Source organism: Mastigoproctus giganteus, chromosome 1, assembly GCF_048544385.1.
Source record: "Mastigoproctus giganteus isolate SK-2022 chromosome 1, ASM4854438v1, whole genome shotgun sequence".
Classification (NCBI taxonomy): Eukaryota; Metazoa; Arthropoda; class Arachnida; order Uropygi; family Thelyphonidae; genus Mastigoproctus; species Mastigoproctus giganteus.
In genome coordinates, this window is record NC_143575.1 from 281487865 (window position 1) to 281504310 (window position 16446).

Below are 16446 nucleotides of genomic sequence, written 5' to 3' on the forward strand. Positions count from 1 at the left end.
GTATTTAAATTCTATACAGTGGGACCAACTGATGATGTTACCAACAGCAAACTCAAAATGGGAAGCATTCAAGGAACTAATCTTGGAGGCTACCAGGCTTTACATACCAACTAAGAAATATTGTTCAAGGTTTAGGCCTAAATGGTTGTCAGATGAACTAATGAGACATGTGGCAGAGAAGAAAAATGCATGAGATACATACAAATTAATGGGTGACATGGAAGCCTATGATAGATATAAGTTGGTCTGTAAAAGGATGCAAAGAAAAACAGAAAACAGTTCTTTACCTATTTAAACTCAAGAAGGAAAGGGATGAATCAGATTGGTCCACTGGATATTGATGGTTCAACAGTTGAGGATCCTGCTCAGGTGGCTAACAATCTAAACGAGTATTTTGCATCTACATTCATGTATGAGGAGTTATTCAGGAAGGAGAATGATGTAGGTAAAGTAAACATTGGCAGTGAGCTGGATGATTTTGTAATAACTGAGAGGAAAGTGGAGGAGAGATTGTTGAGGATAAACATAAAAAAAGGCACCTGGGGTGGATGGGATCTATCCAGTTATATTAAACGAGGCAGCAAAGGAAGTAAGCAAACCCCTAGCCATAATTATGAGAGCTTCTTTGGACTCAGGGGAGGTACCCATAGACTGGAGATGTGCAAATGTAACCCCAATTAAAGGAGGATCAAAGGCTGACACAAGTAATTATAGACCTGTTAGTTTAACTTCTGTTCCAGGAAAATTAATGGAGGCTCTGGTTAAAGAAGAACTGCAGGATCATCTAGACAAGAATCCAGTTATAGCTCAGACGCAGCATGGTTTTGTTAAGGGCAGGTCTTCCCTGACCAATTTGATTGGATACTATGATGTAGTCACAAAAGAACTGGATGCAGGGAATAACTTTGATATTATATATTTGGATCTTAGAAAGGCTTTTGATACTGTTGCACATGGAAGACCGCTGCACAAATTGGAGCAGTGTGGCATTGGAGGCAAATTGCTGCTATGGATAAGGGGATGGTTGAGTGGCAGAAGACAGAGAGTGGTAATCAATGGACACTGCACAACGTGGACTAATGTTATTAGTGGAGTTCCTGAGGGTTCAGTGTTGGGTCCATTGTTGTTTTCGGTTTTTATGAATGATATTGATGATGGGATATCAATTTTAATGTCCAAGTTTGCAGATGATTAGCATTAGCATTAGTAGACGCATATGATGCAAGAAAGCATGCTTATGCAGCATCAGCCAAAAAAAAAAAAAAAAAAAAAAACCCACTTCCACTTCACTCCTCTGTTCGTTCAAAATACCTGTCCAGTTGAGCTTTAAATTTGTTTAGGCTATCAACTTCAACAACAAGGGATGGCAGTCAAGGGATGCACAGGCTAACCTCGCACCCAGACTCAATGATACAAAGGTTGGCAGGGTTGTTAAGGACACACTGACGCTATGCTGCTGCAACAGGATCTGGAAAGGTTGAACAGATGGGCTGAGAGGGGGCAAATGAAGTTTAACACTGACAAATGTAAAACACTACATATAGGAAACAGTAACCCCAGAGCAACGTATCAACTCTGCGGTACTACACTGACAGTGGTGGAGAATGAAAAGGACCTGGGGGTAATTGTGCAGGCAGATATGAAGTTCTGTGAAGAGTGCAGACGAGCTGCAAGAGTAGCTCATGGTGTCTTGTCAATGATATACAAGAATTTTTCTAGCAGGGATAAGCATTAGCATTAGCATTAGTAGAGGCATTTGATGCAAGAAAGCATGCTTATGCAGCATCAGCCAAAAAAAAAAAAAAAAAAAACCCACTTCCACTTCACCCCTCTGTTCGTTCAAAATACCTGTCCAGCTGAGCCTTAAACTTATTTAGGCTATCAACCTCCACCACAAGGGATGGCAGTCTGTTCCACCAACCACCCGCTGGCTAAAGGCAAATTTCCGCACGTCTATCCTACATCTGTCTTTCCTCAATTTGAATTTATGCCCTCTCAGGTGATTTTTCTGAGCTAGAGGAAGAATCCCATCAGCATTGAGCATGCTTAAACCATTCAAGGCTTTATACACCTCTATCAGATCACCTCGCTGGTGCCTAGTCTCCAGACACTGTAATTTGCAAAACTTAAGCCTTTCTTCGTAAGAGCACCCCTTTGTTCCATTCACTAATCTTGTTGCCCTTCTCTGTACTCGTTCCAGCAGCTCTACATCCTTCTTGAAATGAGGCCTCCAGACCTGTATACAGTACTCTAGGTGTGGCCTGACCATTGCCTTATACAATGGAATAATCACCTCCTTATCTCTGCTGGAAAAATTCCTGTATATCATTGACAATACTCCATGAGCTACTCTTGCAGCCCGTCTGCACTGCTCAGAGAACTTCATATCTGCCTGCACAATCACCCCCAAGTCCCTTTCATTCTCTACCACTGTCAGTGTAGTACCACAGAGTTGATACGTTGCTCTGGGGTTGCTTTTTCCCATGTGTAGTACTTTACATTTGTCAATGTTAAACTTCATTTGCCACCTCTCAGCCCATCTGCTCAACCTTTCCAGATCCTGTTGCAGCAGCATAGTGTCAGTAGTGTCCTTGACAACCCTGCCAACCTTTGTATCATCTGCAAACTTGGACATTAAGCTTGATATACCATCATCAATATCATTTATAAATACAGAAAACAATAATGGACCCAACACTGGGACCTGAGGAACTCCACTAATAACATTAGTCCACGATGAGCAGTGTCCATTGATTACCACTCTCTGTCTTCTCCCCCTCAACCACCCCTTTATCCATAGCAGCAATTTGCCTCCAATGTCACACTGCTCCAATTTGTGCAGTCTTCCATGTGCAACAGTATCAAAAGCCTTTCTAAGATCCAAGTATATAATATCAAAGTTATTCCCTGCATCCAGTTCTTTTGTGACTGCATCATAGTATCCAATCAAGTTGGTCAGGCAAGACTTCCCCTTAACAAAACCATGCTGTGTCTGAGCTATAACTGAAGTCTTGTCTAAATGATCCTGCAGTGCTTCTTTAACCAGTGTCTCCATTAATTTTCCTGGAACAGAAGTTAAGCTCACAGGTCTATAATTACTTGTGTCAGCCTTTGATCCTCCTTTGTGAATTGGGGTCACATTTGCACATTTCCACTCTATGGGTACCTCCCCTGAGTCCAAGGAAGCTCTCATAATTATGGCTAAGGGTTTGCTTACTTCCTTTGCTGCCTCCTTTAATATAACTGGATAGATCCCATCCACCCTGGGTGCCTTTCTTGTGTTTATCTTCAACAGTTTCTCCTCCACTTTACTCCCAGTTATTTCAAGATTCTGTAGCTTACTGCTAGAGTTGAATACACCTCTGGCATTCCCCTTGCTGAATAACTCCTCATGTGTGAATGTCGATGCAAAATATTCATTTAGTTTATTAGCTACCTGAGCAGGATCATCAACAGTTGACCCATCAATATCAAGTGGACCAATCTGATTCATCCCCTTCCTTCTAGAGTTTACATAAGTAAAGAACTCTTTGCTGTTTTTCTTTGCATCCCTTGCCAAGGATTTCTTGTAATCTGCCTTCGCCTGCCTAACCTCCTTTCTAACTTGGTTGCATATCAACTTGTATCTATCATAGGCTTCTGTGTCATGTGTTAATTTGTAAGTATCCCATGCATTTTTCTTCTCTGCCATATGCCTCATTAGTTCATCTGACATCCATTTTGGCCTAAACCTTGAACAATATTTCTTAGTTGGTATGTAAAGCCTAGTAGCTTCCAAGATAAGTTCTTTGAATGCTTCCCATTTTGAATTTGCTGTTGGTAACATCATCAGTTGGTCCCACTGTATAGAATTTAAATACTGTCTCAGTCCATCGTAGTCGCCTTTACGGAAGCAATAACCCTTCACTTTACCCCTAATGGTAGTTACCTCTTTCAGTAAATCCCACTTCAGCACACTGTGATCACTGCCACCTAGTGGTTCATTTATCTGCAGATTCTTAATGCATGAAGAATCACTGCTGATAATCAAATCAAGAGTATTACTCTCTCTAGTTGCCTCCCGAACATGCTGATGTAGAAAACAATCATCCAATAAATCCACAAAAGCCCTGCTAGTGTGTGAGTAACCAGCCCCCAAATTCCAGTCAATATCTGGGAAATTAAAATCTCCCATTATAAGACTCTCTGATTTACTGGCCCACTCTATTTCCCTGTACAGTTCCTTATTATACTCATCAGAGTCATTAGGCCTATAGCACACTCCTACTCTCAATTTTGATCTCCCAATGCTTATGTCACACCAAACTGACTCAACACTGCACTGTCCAGCGATGTCGACTGGCTTCACTTCCTTGGTTTTTATGTGTTTCTTAACTAATAGCATAACCCCTCCCCCCTTCCTATCCTGTCTATCCTTTCTGTAGACGTTGTACTCCCCGAAGGAGGTGATTATTCCCTTGTATAAGGCAATGGTTAGGCCACATCTTGAGTACTGTATACAGGTCTGGAGGCCTCATTTCAAGAAGGATGTAGAGCTGCTGGAACGGGTACAGAGAAGGGCAACAAGATTAGTGAATGGAACAAAGGGTTGCTCTTACGAAGAAAGGCTTAAGTTTTGCAAATTACAGAGTCTGGACACTAGGCACCAGCGAGGTGATCTGATAGAGGTGTATAAGGCTTTGAATGGTTTCAGCATGCTCAATGCCAATGGGATTCTTCATCTTGCTCAGAATAATCAGCTCAGAGGGCATAAATTCAAATTGAGGAAGGACGGATGTCGGATAGATGTGCGGAAATTTGCCTTTGGCCAGCGGGTGGTTGGTTGGTGGAACCGACTTCCATCACTTGTTGTTGAAGTTGATAGCCTAGACAAATTTAAGGCTCAACTGGACAGGTATTTCGAGCGAACGGAGGGGTGAAATGGGAGTGGTGTGTTTTTTTTTTTTTTTTTTGGCTGATGCTGAATAAGCTTGCTTTCTTGCATCATATGCCTCTACTAATGCTAATGTGCAACAGTATCAAAAGTCTTTCTAAGATCCAAATATATAATATCAAAGTTATTCCCTGCATCCACTTCTTTTGTGACTGCATCATAGTATCCAATCAATTTGGTCAGACAAGACTTTCCCTTAACGAAACCATGCTGTATCCCAGCTATAACTGAAGCCTTGTCTAGATGATCCTGTAGTGCTTCTTTAAAACAGTGCCTCCATTTATATTCCTGGAACAGAAGTTAAACTCTCAGGTCTATAATTACTTGTGTCAGCCTTTGATTCTTCTTTGTGAATTGGGTTCACATGTGCACATCTCCAGTCTATGGGTAACTCCCCTGAGTCCAAAGGAGCTCTCATAATTAGGGTTAAGGGTTTGCTTACTTCCTTTGCTGCCTCCTTTAATATAACTGGATAGAATCCATCCACCCCGGGTGTCTTTTTTATGTTTATCCTCAACAATTTCTCCTCCACTTTCCTCTCAGTTATTACAAAATCATCTAGCTCACTGCCAGAATTTACTTCACCTCTGGCATTCCCCTTCCTGAATAACTCCTCACGTGTGAATGTAGATGCAAAATACTCGTTTAGTTTGTTAGCCACCTGAGCAGGATCATCAACAGTTGACCCATCGATATCAAGTGGACCAATCTGATTCATCCCTTTCCTTCTAGAGTTTACATAGTTAAAGAATTCCTTTATGTTTTTCTTTGGATCCTTTGCAAAGGATTTCTCATAATCTGCCTTTGCCTGCCTAATCTCCTTTGTGACTTGGTTACTAAGCTTATATCTATCATAGGCTTCCATGTCACCCATTAATTTACATGTATCCCATGCATTTTTCTTCTCTGCCATATGTCTCAATAGTTCATCTGACATCCATTTAGGCCTAAACCTTCAACAATATTTCTTAGTTGGTATGTAAAACCTAGTAGCTTCCAAGATAAGTTCTTTGAATGCTTCCCATTTTGAATTCGCTGTTGGTAACATCATCAGTTGGTCCAACTGTATAGAATTTTAATACTGTCGCAGACCATCATAAGCAATTTTATGAAAGCAAAAACCCTTCCCTTTACCCGTGATGGTAGTTACCTCTTTGAGTAAATCCCACTTCAGCACACTGTGATCACTGCCACCTAGTGGTATTATTATCTGCAGATTATTAATGCATGAAGAATCACTACTGATAATCTTATCAAGAATATTACTCCCTCTAGTTGCTTCCCGAACATGCTGATGTAGAAAACAATCATCCAATAATTCCACAAAAGCCTTGCTAGTGTGTGAGTGACCAACCCACAAATTCCAGTCAATATCTGGGAAATTAAAATCCCCAATTATAAGAGTCTGATTTTCTGGCCAAATCTATTTCGCTGTACAGTTTCTTATTATACTCATCAGAGTCATTAGGCCTATAGCACACTCCTACTCTCAATTTTGATCTCCCAATGCTTATTTTACACCAAAATGCCTCGACACTTCACTGTCCAGCGATGTCGACTGGCTTCACTTCCTTGGATTTTATGTGTTTCTTAACTAATAGCATAACCCCTCCTCCCTTACTATCCTTTCTGTACACATTGTACCCCCCAAATTCCAGTTCTGGACTGCTTATGTCTGTGTGACACCATGTCTCTGACATCGCAACATTTGCCTTTGATGTCTTGACTAGCACTTCAAGCTCATCGAATTTATTAACTATACTCCTAGCATTGGTGTACTTGCAAGTATACATGCACCTGTTTCTACTCTTAGTTAGCCTAACACAGCCCATGTATTTACTTGTTCCACTATGACTCCCAGCAGTCCTGGAAATTCCGACTGCCTTATTTTCCAGGCTGTGGCTCTATTGCATTTCAATAGAAGTAGTGCAAAAATCATTTACCTTTGCCAGTGGCTACTTTTAATCTATTATTCTATGTATCCTCCCAAGATAGCAGTTTTCCGATCCACATAACTCTGCCTCGATAGCATCAGAAAATATTCTTGCACCCTTACTATTTAAGTGTATTCCATCCTTGTAGAAGCAGTGTCTTCTGTTAACAAGCACAGACCAGGCTGAGAAAAAGTCTACCCCTTGAGCCTTGCACAATCTCTCCAGGGCAGAATTGATTGACAAGGCTCTCATCATATACTCCCTCCTATCGTGTCTGGGCAGAATTGCAGACACTTTCAAATTCAACCCTAACTCATGGCTTTTTTTCAGCATTGCCTTGTACTTGTTAAGTAATTCTGGCAGTCTCCTACTCTTAATATCACTAGTGCCAAAGTGAACAACATATCACCTTTTGTGACCTTAAAGGATGATATCTGCATCAGTTGGTTCAACTGGATGGATTTGAAAAGCTGTCTGGGACCAATGTAGTCATCTTTATGAAAGCAAAAGCCCTTCCTTCCCTTAGCCCTTGATAATAGTTATATCTTTAAGTATATTCCATATCAATATATTATGGTCACTGCCACTAGACCACTTCCTTTATCTGGGCATTCTTAATGCTTGGAAGAGTCACTGCTAGTAATCATATTGAGAGGACTGCTTTTTCTCACTGCCTAACATGACGGTTCAGAAAACAATCATGCAATAAATCCAAAAGTTTCATTACTGTGTGTGTGGGACTAATGCACAATTTTGAACTTTGCAGTCAATATCTGGAAAGTCAAAATCTGCTATTATAAGACAATCTGATTTATTGGCATACCATATTTATCTACAGTTGTTTATTATACTCATTACAGTCATTAGGTCTATAACACACTCCTACTCTCATTTTTGTTTTCGTGGTGCCTTATGTCACACTAATCAGACTCAGCAGTGCTCTAGCCACTCATGTCAACTGGATACATTGCTTACATGTTATGTGCTTCTAAATTAAGAGCACAGCTCCTCCTTTCTGTATATATTATACTCAGCACATTAAAGTTCATATTTCACTTATGTCTGAGTAGCATCACATCATCAATATCTTTAAAATGTCTGCATGTGATGACTTAAACTGCACCTCAAATTCATAAAATTTGTTTACTATACTTCTAACATTAGTGTAGATGCAAGTATACAAACACCTGTTTTTTTCTTTTAGTAACCCTAACATATTCCATATAATTTCTTGTCTTATGATGACAAGAAATTATGCCAGAAATTACAAGACCTCACAGGTCTTGTAATCTCTGGCACCTTGTTTTTCAGGCTGCTGTATTTCCAATAAAAGCAATGCAAGAATCACATTTCTTCATGCCTCTGCTATGTAGGTCAGCTTCCTGCCTGCTTATGTTTTTTTTTTTTTTTTTATTTAATGCTGTCCTTTCTCACATATAAAAAAATACACTAGATAATTGTATTCATAATGATCAGCTATATATTGTGCTAGATCTTATTAAAGTTTCAAAATTCTAAGCAAGTCAATTTGCTGCCTGTTCTAAGGCTGCATATAGAAAGCATTGGCTAAGGGAGCAAAGAATGGGGACAAGTAATTTTTCAAGTGAATTTTTCATATGAATATAAGGAATAAAAAGGTGAATCAGGTAGGACCCTTATGCACTAGATGTGGGAAAGTCTTAGACTAACTAGCTGATGTTACTGATGAATCGAACAGGTATTTTGCATCTGTCTTTACTGAAAAAACACCCTTTGTGCTGTAAAGAGACTGCAAGTGAGGCTAAGCCATATGAAATTAGTGATTTTGAAATTACAGATGACTGTTTATTAGAAAAAAATTTCAGCAAAGGCAAGTAAGGGTTCCTGGAGTTGATGGCATATACCCAGTAATTTTGAGGGCGGCTAACAGGGAGTATATTGAATAACTGAAGTTAATTATGAGGTTATCTTTGTACTTGGGGGAGATACCTTCAGATAAGAGAAGTGCCAACGTATCTTAGAACCACCTTTATCAACGTATAAAGGCGGTTCTAAGAGCAGAGTTGGTGCCTACAGAACAGTTAGTCTGACTTCAGTATTGGGGAAAATCTTAGAGGCAATGATTAAGAATGCAAACCATGGACATTTAGATAGCTATGGCATCCTTAATAACACACAACATGATTTTGTCAAGGGAAAATCATGTTTAAATAACCTAGTTGGCTATTATGACATAGTGACATATTACTCACGAGTTGGATGTAGGGAACAATTTCAACATAGTTTATCTGGATTTTAGCAAGGTATCTGACTCAATCCCTCAAAAGAGGATATAAGTTGGAAAATATGGTAATGCTGTAAAAATTCTAAGGTGCATTGCTGGGTGACTGCAGGGCAGATGGTTGTGATTAATGGATATTCTTCAGATTTGTGTAAAATCAGAAGTGAGGTCCCTCAAGGATCGGTTCTTGGACCACTGTTGTTTCTGATTTTCATAAATGACATTGACGAAGGGATAGAAGGCTTGATGTGAAAATCTGCAGATGATGTAAAGATTGGTATAGTACATAATGATCAGTACCAAACAATGCTCCTTCAGGATGACTTAAACGGGCTGCAAGAATGGTCAGAAAAATGGCAGCTATGTTTTAATGCCACAAAATGCAAAGTCTTACATATTTGAGGAATAGCAACCCCAAAATAAATTATACACTTGGTGGAGTTGAATTAAAAACAGAAAGTAGACAATGAAATGGATCTGGGTGTTATAATATGGGCAGAGTTTTCTCAAAGTTTTCTGAGAAGTGTAAACAAGCAGCCAGGAAAGCCCATGGTGTCCTATCGATCATTACTTGAACATTGTCCTGTAGAGATATGGAGGTCATAATCCCATTATATAAAGCAATTGTAAGACCATATTTGGAATACTGTGTTCAAGAATGGAGACCATCTGTAAAAAGACATTGAGCTTTTTGAAAGGATCAAAGGTGGGCAACTCGAATGGTGAGATCAACAGGAGGATGACTGTATGAGGAAAGACTCTGATTATGTGGGCTACAGAGCTTGCCAACCTGGCACCTCAGGGATGCCCTGATTGAGGTTTATAAGGTTCTGAGAGAGGTTAGTAAAATGAATGAAGGTGGAATTTTTTAGCGAATTCCAGAACTCGGGGGCCAAAAATTCAAATTACAGGGGAAGAGGTTAAGACTAGACCTCCAGACGTTTTCTCGTAGCCAGCGAGTCATTGACTGCTGGAACAGGTTGCTTTCAGAGGTAGCTCAGGCTGACCGAATAAATTCAAGGGTTAGCTCAAAGGGAAACAAACAAATTACATTTTCTTATCTGGCATTTTTTTTTTTTAATCTTTTTTTCCCGGCCAGTGAAGTAAAAGCTTGTGGCTTCCTTGTACTATATGGCTATTGCTATTACTGAAGTGATTCTGGAAATAGCAATCAGTTGCCTATATTTGGTTTCACTTTTCTGTCCACTGTTCTTCTCTATGAATGAAATTCCACACTGGCATGATCTAAAGATTTGGGAGTGGGGAGGAGTATAAGACTTGTGAATATTGCTTTACTTGATCACAATTTTTAAATAATAGCATTATTTTTTCTCAATAGCACTAAGTAAATAGATACTGTTTGTAAGAGGAGAGATGTGTAAATGTTTCCTACAACATTTCTTCAACATTTCTCTCCTTCTGACTTGCTTAATAATTTGACTCCTAGTGGATGAATTTTCATAAAATTTTATATTTTGACCTCTTAAAAAGCTATGTCAATAGCCCAAATTTCATTAAAATTGTACCAATAGAAATCTGGTAATTATTATTTCATTTTTTCCAATCCATATATCTTGACTACCAGCAGCAGGACTAAAATATAAAATTTCAAGAAATTTTATATTTTCGTCCTTTAAAAAGATTTGTCAAGGCTTTCCAAATTTCATTAAAATCAGGCCAAAAGAAATCTGGCAATTATTATTTTTGTTTGTTCCTAAATATTGCATAGGATACCTATATACTACATATTATAGCTGAAGCACTGGATATTTTGTTTGTTGCCATGAGCTGGCTGAACGAATGAATGGGCAATGTTGTTGCACAGAAACAAAATGGTCTCATTTTATGCATAAAACTTGTTGCTTTTTTGTTATACATCATTAATTATTATTTATTATTTTCTAATGCATTGCATACATTAAACTAACAACTTTTTTTTTTCCTTTTTGCTGAAGCAGTATATTTGGTTTCTTGAATCATTTGGCCAGATTGATACCAATGCTAAACACTGAAAAATACTTCTTTGCTGTTATCTATACTTCTTATTTAGCATTTACTAAAGGTTTCAGTTGGTCCCAGTACAGATTTCTCAGTGAAAGGAATTAAAAAAAAAAATTAAACCCACTGCAATCACTTTTGAAAAGCAAAATATTTTCCTTTGCTTTTGAGAGTCACTTCTTTGAATAAATCCCATATCAATACACTATTGATCACTGATCATTACTCAATCAGCAATGATAATGACCATTTCCATTTACCTGAAGGTTTTTAATAAACATTGAATTGTAACAAAACTGACAATACAGTATTTCACAATCATCTAACCTACTGTCATTTTTGTTTTGCAAATGTGGTGTCACATGTGCTTCAATTAATACTGTACTGATCACTTGTGTTTGTTAAGCATCATCCCAACCATCTTATGCCAACCATGAAATGTGGAGGAGGGTCAACAATGATTCAGGCAGCAATATCTTGGTATCGTTTAGATATTATCATCAACCTGAATGAGTGAATAACTGCCACTGATTACCTTGATATTCTGAAGTTAATCCAATGCCACATACATTGGTTGACTCAAACAATGTCACGTTTCATGATGGAAATGCTCTGATACACACAGCCAGACGTGTCCAATCTTGGCTCGAGGTGCTTGAAACTGCAGTAATGCACCTCCCATGGCCTGCACCATCCTTAAACATTATTGAGTCACTGTAGGCATTTTCAAAGGGCGGAGAGTGAGAAGCAGATATCCGCAACATTCATCACTTAAGGAGCTTGAAATGTACTCCACGAAGAATGGTCCAATGTTCCTCTGAAGACAATTCATGATTTATCTGAATTGTTTTCTATGCGGCACAAGCTGTTTTAGAAGAGAAAAGTGGCTTAACACATAATTGGCGCATACCTGTAACTATATCACAGGTGTTTCCATTATTTTGTCCATCAACTGTATAACACTGTTGCTCAAACTGTTAGACTGGTCTTAATTCCTGAAATCGCATTTCTACCTCTACATATAGTAACTTATGTGATACAGTTACCGAAGAGTGGCCTTTCATCATTCACTGAAATAACGCTATTCACGAATGCATTATATGGTAATTTACTCAAAATAAATAATAAGAAGAAAAAGCTATCGAGCATTAAACTCGCATAGACTTAGCTTTGCTAGTGTTCAAAGTATAACTACGAATTACTAATTGCGATTCGAGTCCTTTAATTGTAATTTTCACCGCACTTTCGTGATAAAATAAAATCTTACTTTTCCAAATACAACGGCATGTTCGCCGTGGAGAATGGTCTTCCCTGGCGCAGAAACACTTATCAAAGGCATCGTTGAAATTCTTATCAAAGTTGAAATTCTGCAAATTTACAAGAAGCAGACGCGAATAATTTATATTGTAAAAAGCTATTCACGATCCGCGTGACGATTATGCACACTTCGCTGCATTCCGACTTCAAAGTACATTTCCTCGAAGTAAACGACATTTTTCCTTGTGGTCGTCTGCTACAAACAGGTACAAGCACGTCACGATGACGTCAAAAATTGATTTCGATTTCCTGTAAGGTCCAATTGTCTCGAATTAGTGCACCAACTACGTGGCGGGTAAAAAATTGGCAAGGAAAAACGACTGCACCTGGCAAGGAAAAGACAAATTCAAAACTATTTCACATAATGTTAAGCACAGAGTTGTAGTATCTTACACAGAGTAGTAACATATCTCAGAGTAGTACATATCTCTACTTCTCTGTAGTATTTTACTACTCTGTACTGTTACTGTGAGTGCGTTAAGTTTCGTACGATACACATAGAAGTAAGATATGTTATTACATCGTGATGTGCGATACACAACGAGGTTCGCGTGCTTCAAATTCATTACTTGCTCGTAAAACTCGTGTTCAGAAAATGGCGTCGTTTAGCGAACTCCTTATAATATTTTATCCATTTTCCCACAATAGGCTTTTCCTTTAGTACAATGCAATTAAATTAAATGTTATTTCATTGCCTATCAAGAACAACAGAAAGGAGGGAATCACATTGGGCCATTTGATGACTCTGCTCAGGTTCCAGAAAAATTGGTGGTTTTTTTGTATCTACATTCACACATCAAGAATTCCTTAGAGAAGAGGTGGCCAGACTCTAACGAGGAAAATTCAAAGGAAATTGGAAAAGAAATCGTTGAAGATGGACATAAAAAAGGAACCTAGGTTGCATGGAATCTATCCAAAGATTGCCCCATAACAAACCCATACTGCGTTTGAAATATAATATTGTCTAGATGATCCTTCATTACTTTTAGCAATGACGCCAATGTTTTCCCTGGAACCACAGTTAACTAACAGATATGAAATTACTCATATCACCCTTTGATCCTCCTCTTTGAATTAGTGCACATTTCTAGTCCACGGGAATCTCCCTGAGTCCAAGGAAGCTTTCATCATAATGGCTAAGGGTTCGCTTGCTTCTTTAGCTCCAAATGGATGGATACTGTCCAACACGGGTGCATTTTTTATGTTTAACGGCAGCCATTCCACATTCATCTCAGTTATTAAAAAATAATTTATCTCTCTGCTAGAGTTTGATACTCTTCTACAATACCCTTCCTAAAGAAATCCTCATGTGTGAATCAGTGGCATATCCAATTTTTGAAGTAAGGGGGAGCAAAGGGATAAAATAGCGCCAATTCTTTGTTTGAATGTCACTTCAGAAGTAGACGCCAAGTAGAAACATTTATGATAAGGGAGTATTCTCTCCCCTGCCCTCTATAATGTAAATACTTATTTAGTTTTCACTAGGTGGTTGATGACTCATCAACCGTTGCAATACCACCACTTTGCTTATTGGAGGTTTGAGGTGGTGGAACCCAAGTTTACTTTTCAGAGCAAAGCACTGTTAAACCTTCTCCAATATCTTCCATCATGCAGTATGATTGATGCCTTCTAACGTTATGATTGACATCATGGCGAGATCCAAACTTCCTAAAATTTCGATGGTACCGCCCTAAAATGGTGCTCACAGACCGGCCGCTAGTTAATAAACCGTACCGAACCAATCTAACTCTGATGGACGGGCAGATGGAACCTATCCAGTTATATTGAAGGAAGTAGCTAGGGAACTAAGCAAGCCCTTAGTCATAATTATGGGAGCAACCTTACATTCAGGGAAGGTCCCCGTGGACTGGAGATGTGCAAAAGTATCCCCAATTCACAAAGGGGGTGCAAAGGGTGACACAAATAATTATGGACGTTTTAGTTTAACTTCTGTTCCAGGGAAAATAATGGAGTCACTGCAGGATCACCTAGACAAGTTCAGACACAGCAAGGTTTGTTAAGGGGAAGTCTTTTCGGACCAATCTGATTGGATACTACGATGTGGACACAAAGGAACTGGATGTAAAAAATAATTTTGATATCATATACTTGGATTTCAGGAAAGCTTTTGATACTGTTGCACATGGAAGACTGCTGTACAAATTGGAGCGATATGGCATTAAGCGCACGTTGCTGCAATGGATAAAGGGATGCTTGAGTGGGGAAACAGCAGAGAGTGGTAATAAATGGACACTGATCTACGTGGACTAATGTTATTAGTGGAGTTCCTCAAGGTTCGGTACTGGGCCCATTGTTGTTTTGTGTATTTATTAATGATGTCGATGAAGCAATATCAGGCTTAATGTCTAAGTTTGCAGATGATACAAAGGTTGGCAGGGTTGTTAATGATAGTAAAGACAGTATGGCACTGCAACAAATCTAGAAAAATCATGTAGATGGGCTGAGAAGTGGCAATTGAAGTTTAATATTGACAAATACAAAATACTGCATATGGGTATTTTTTCATGACCTGCTTCAAAACTTCATGACCAGCCTGACAGGTCATGAAGTTTTGTCAATGATTTGTAAAAGGCAATGGTCACATCACACCTTGAGTACTGTGTACAAGTCTGGAGGCCTCACTTTACAAAAGATGAAGAGTTGCTAGAACGAGTACAGAGAAGAGCAATGAGATTGCTGAGAAGAACAAAGGGGTTCTCTTACCAGGAGAGGCTTAAATTCTATCAGTTGCAGCAGATCTTGTTGCCCTTCTCTGAACGAGTACAGAGAAGGGCAACAAGATCGGTGAATGGAACAAAGGGGTGCTCTTACGAAGAAAGGCTTAAATTTTGGAAATTACAGTGTCTGATACTAGTCACCGGCGAGGTGATCTGATAGAGGTGTATAAAGCCTTGAATGGTTTGAGCATGCTCAATGCTGATGGGATTCTTCCTCTTGCTCAGAGTAATCACCTGAGAGGGCATACATTCAAATTGAGGAAAGACAGATGTGCAGAAGTTTGCCTTTATCCAGCGGGTAGTTGGTTGGTTGGCTGAACAGACTTCCATTCGTTGTTTTGGAAGTTGATAACCTAAATAAATTTAAGGCTGAGCTGGATAGGTTTTTGGACTGAATGGAGGGATGAAATGGGGGCGTTTCGTTTTTTTGCTGATGCTGCTTAAGCTTGCTTGCTTGCATCATATTCCTCTACTAATGCTAATGCTAATGCTAATGTATGTTTGGTTGTCATGATTCCCATTTACATGATTTTTCTTATTTCCATTAATTACGCATTTTATTTCTATTAATTACGCTTTCCCCTTTTGGAAGAATTTTATGACAATTAGGTATATCAGGAGTCTCTTTATTGGATTTCATTCACAGAGATATACAGGATGATTCACTGCCAGTGCAACAAATTTGCAGGAGGTGGTGGGGGCACAAAGACGAATCGGAATCACATGGCATTGCACGGTCCGAAATGCCTTCATCATGCGGTAGCGGACGTTGAACGGCAGGTCGTATGAACAGCGATCCCACTGCCTCGGAATCGATTCGCTTTGCGAACCGGTTCCTGATGCAGTAGGATGGACGAGTATTCAAACGTTGAACTGGCCGACATGCACCTCGCGTATGGAGCTGCGGACTGTAACGGGCGCTTGTACCAGGAACATTTCCCGCAGAGGCATGCTCCTCATCATACGGTTTTCGCATGTGTGCACAGAAGGTCACGTGCGACTGGTTGTTTCACGAGAGGTACCATGAATCTAGAGCTAACGACAAGGACTCCAGACAATGAGGAGGATGTCCTACGTCTTGTAGAAGGCAATCCGAGTACGAGTACTCGAGCGATAGGCCAACAATTGGGTATTCCCCAATCCACTGTATGGAGGATACTGTCAACAAACCAAATGAGTTCATACCATCTGCAACGCGTACAATCATTGTAGCCTGCGGATTGTCCACTCCGGAGGACTTTTGCTACTTGGTTTATTTAACAGAAA

At 39.3% G+C, this 16446-nt stretch overlaps 1 protein-coding gene across 2 annotated transcripts in view; it reads right to left on the reverse strand.

Moving 5' to 3' along the window:
• The window catches only part of Mvk (Mevalonate kinase), a 168137-nt gene extending 155309 nt beyond the window's left edge, over positions 1 to 12828 (reverse strand). For both annotated transcript variants that reach the window (XM_090386726.1, XM_090386719.1), the window contains exon 1: positions 12393 to 12828. In XM_090386726.1, coding sequence (XP_090242852.1) covers positions 12393 to 12464 — 72 coding nt within the window. In that variant the 5' untranslated portion in view covers positions 12465 to 12828. The remainder of the gene's footprint in view (positions 1 to 12392) is intronic.
• Positions 12829 to 16446: the final 3618 nt, after the last annotated feature.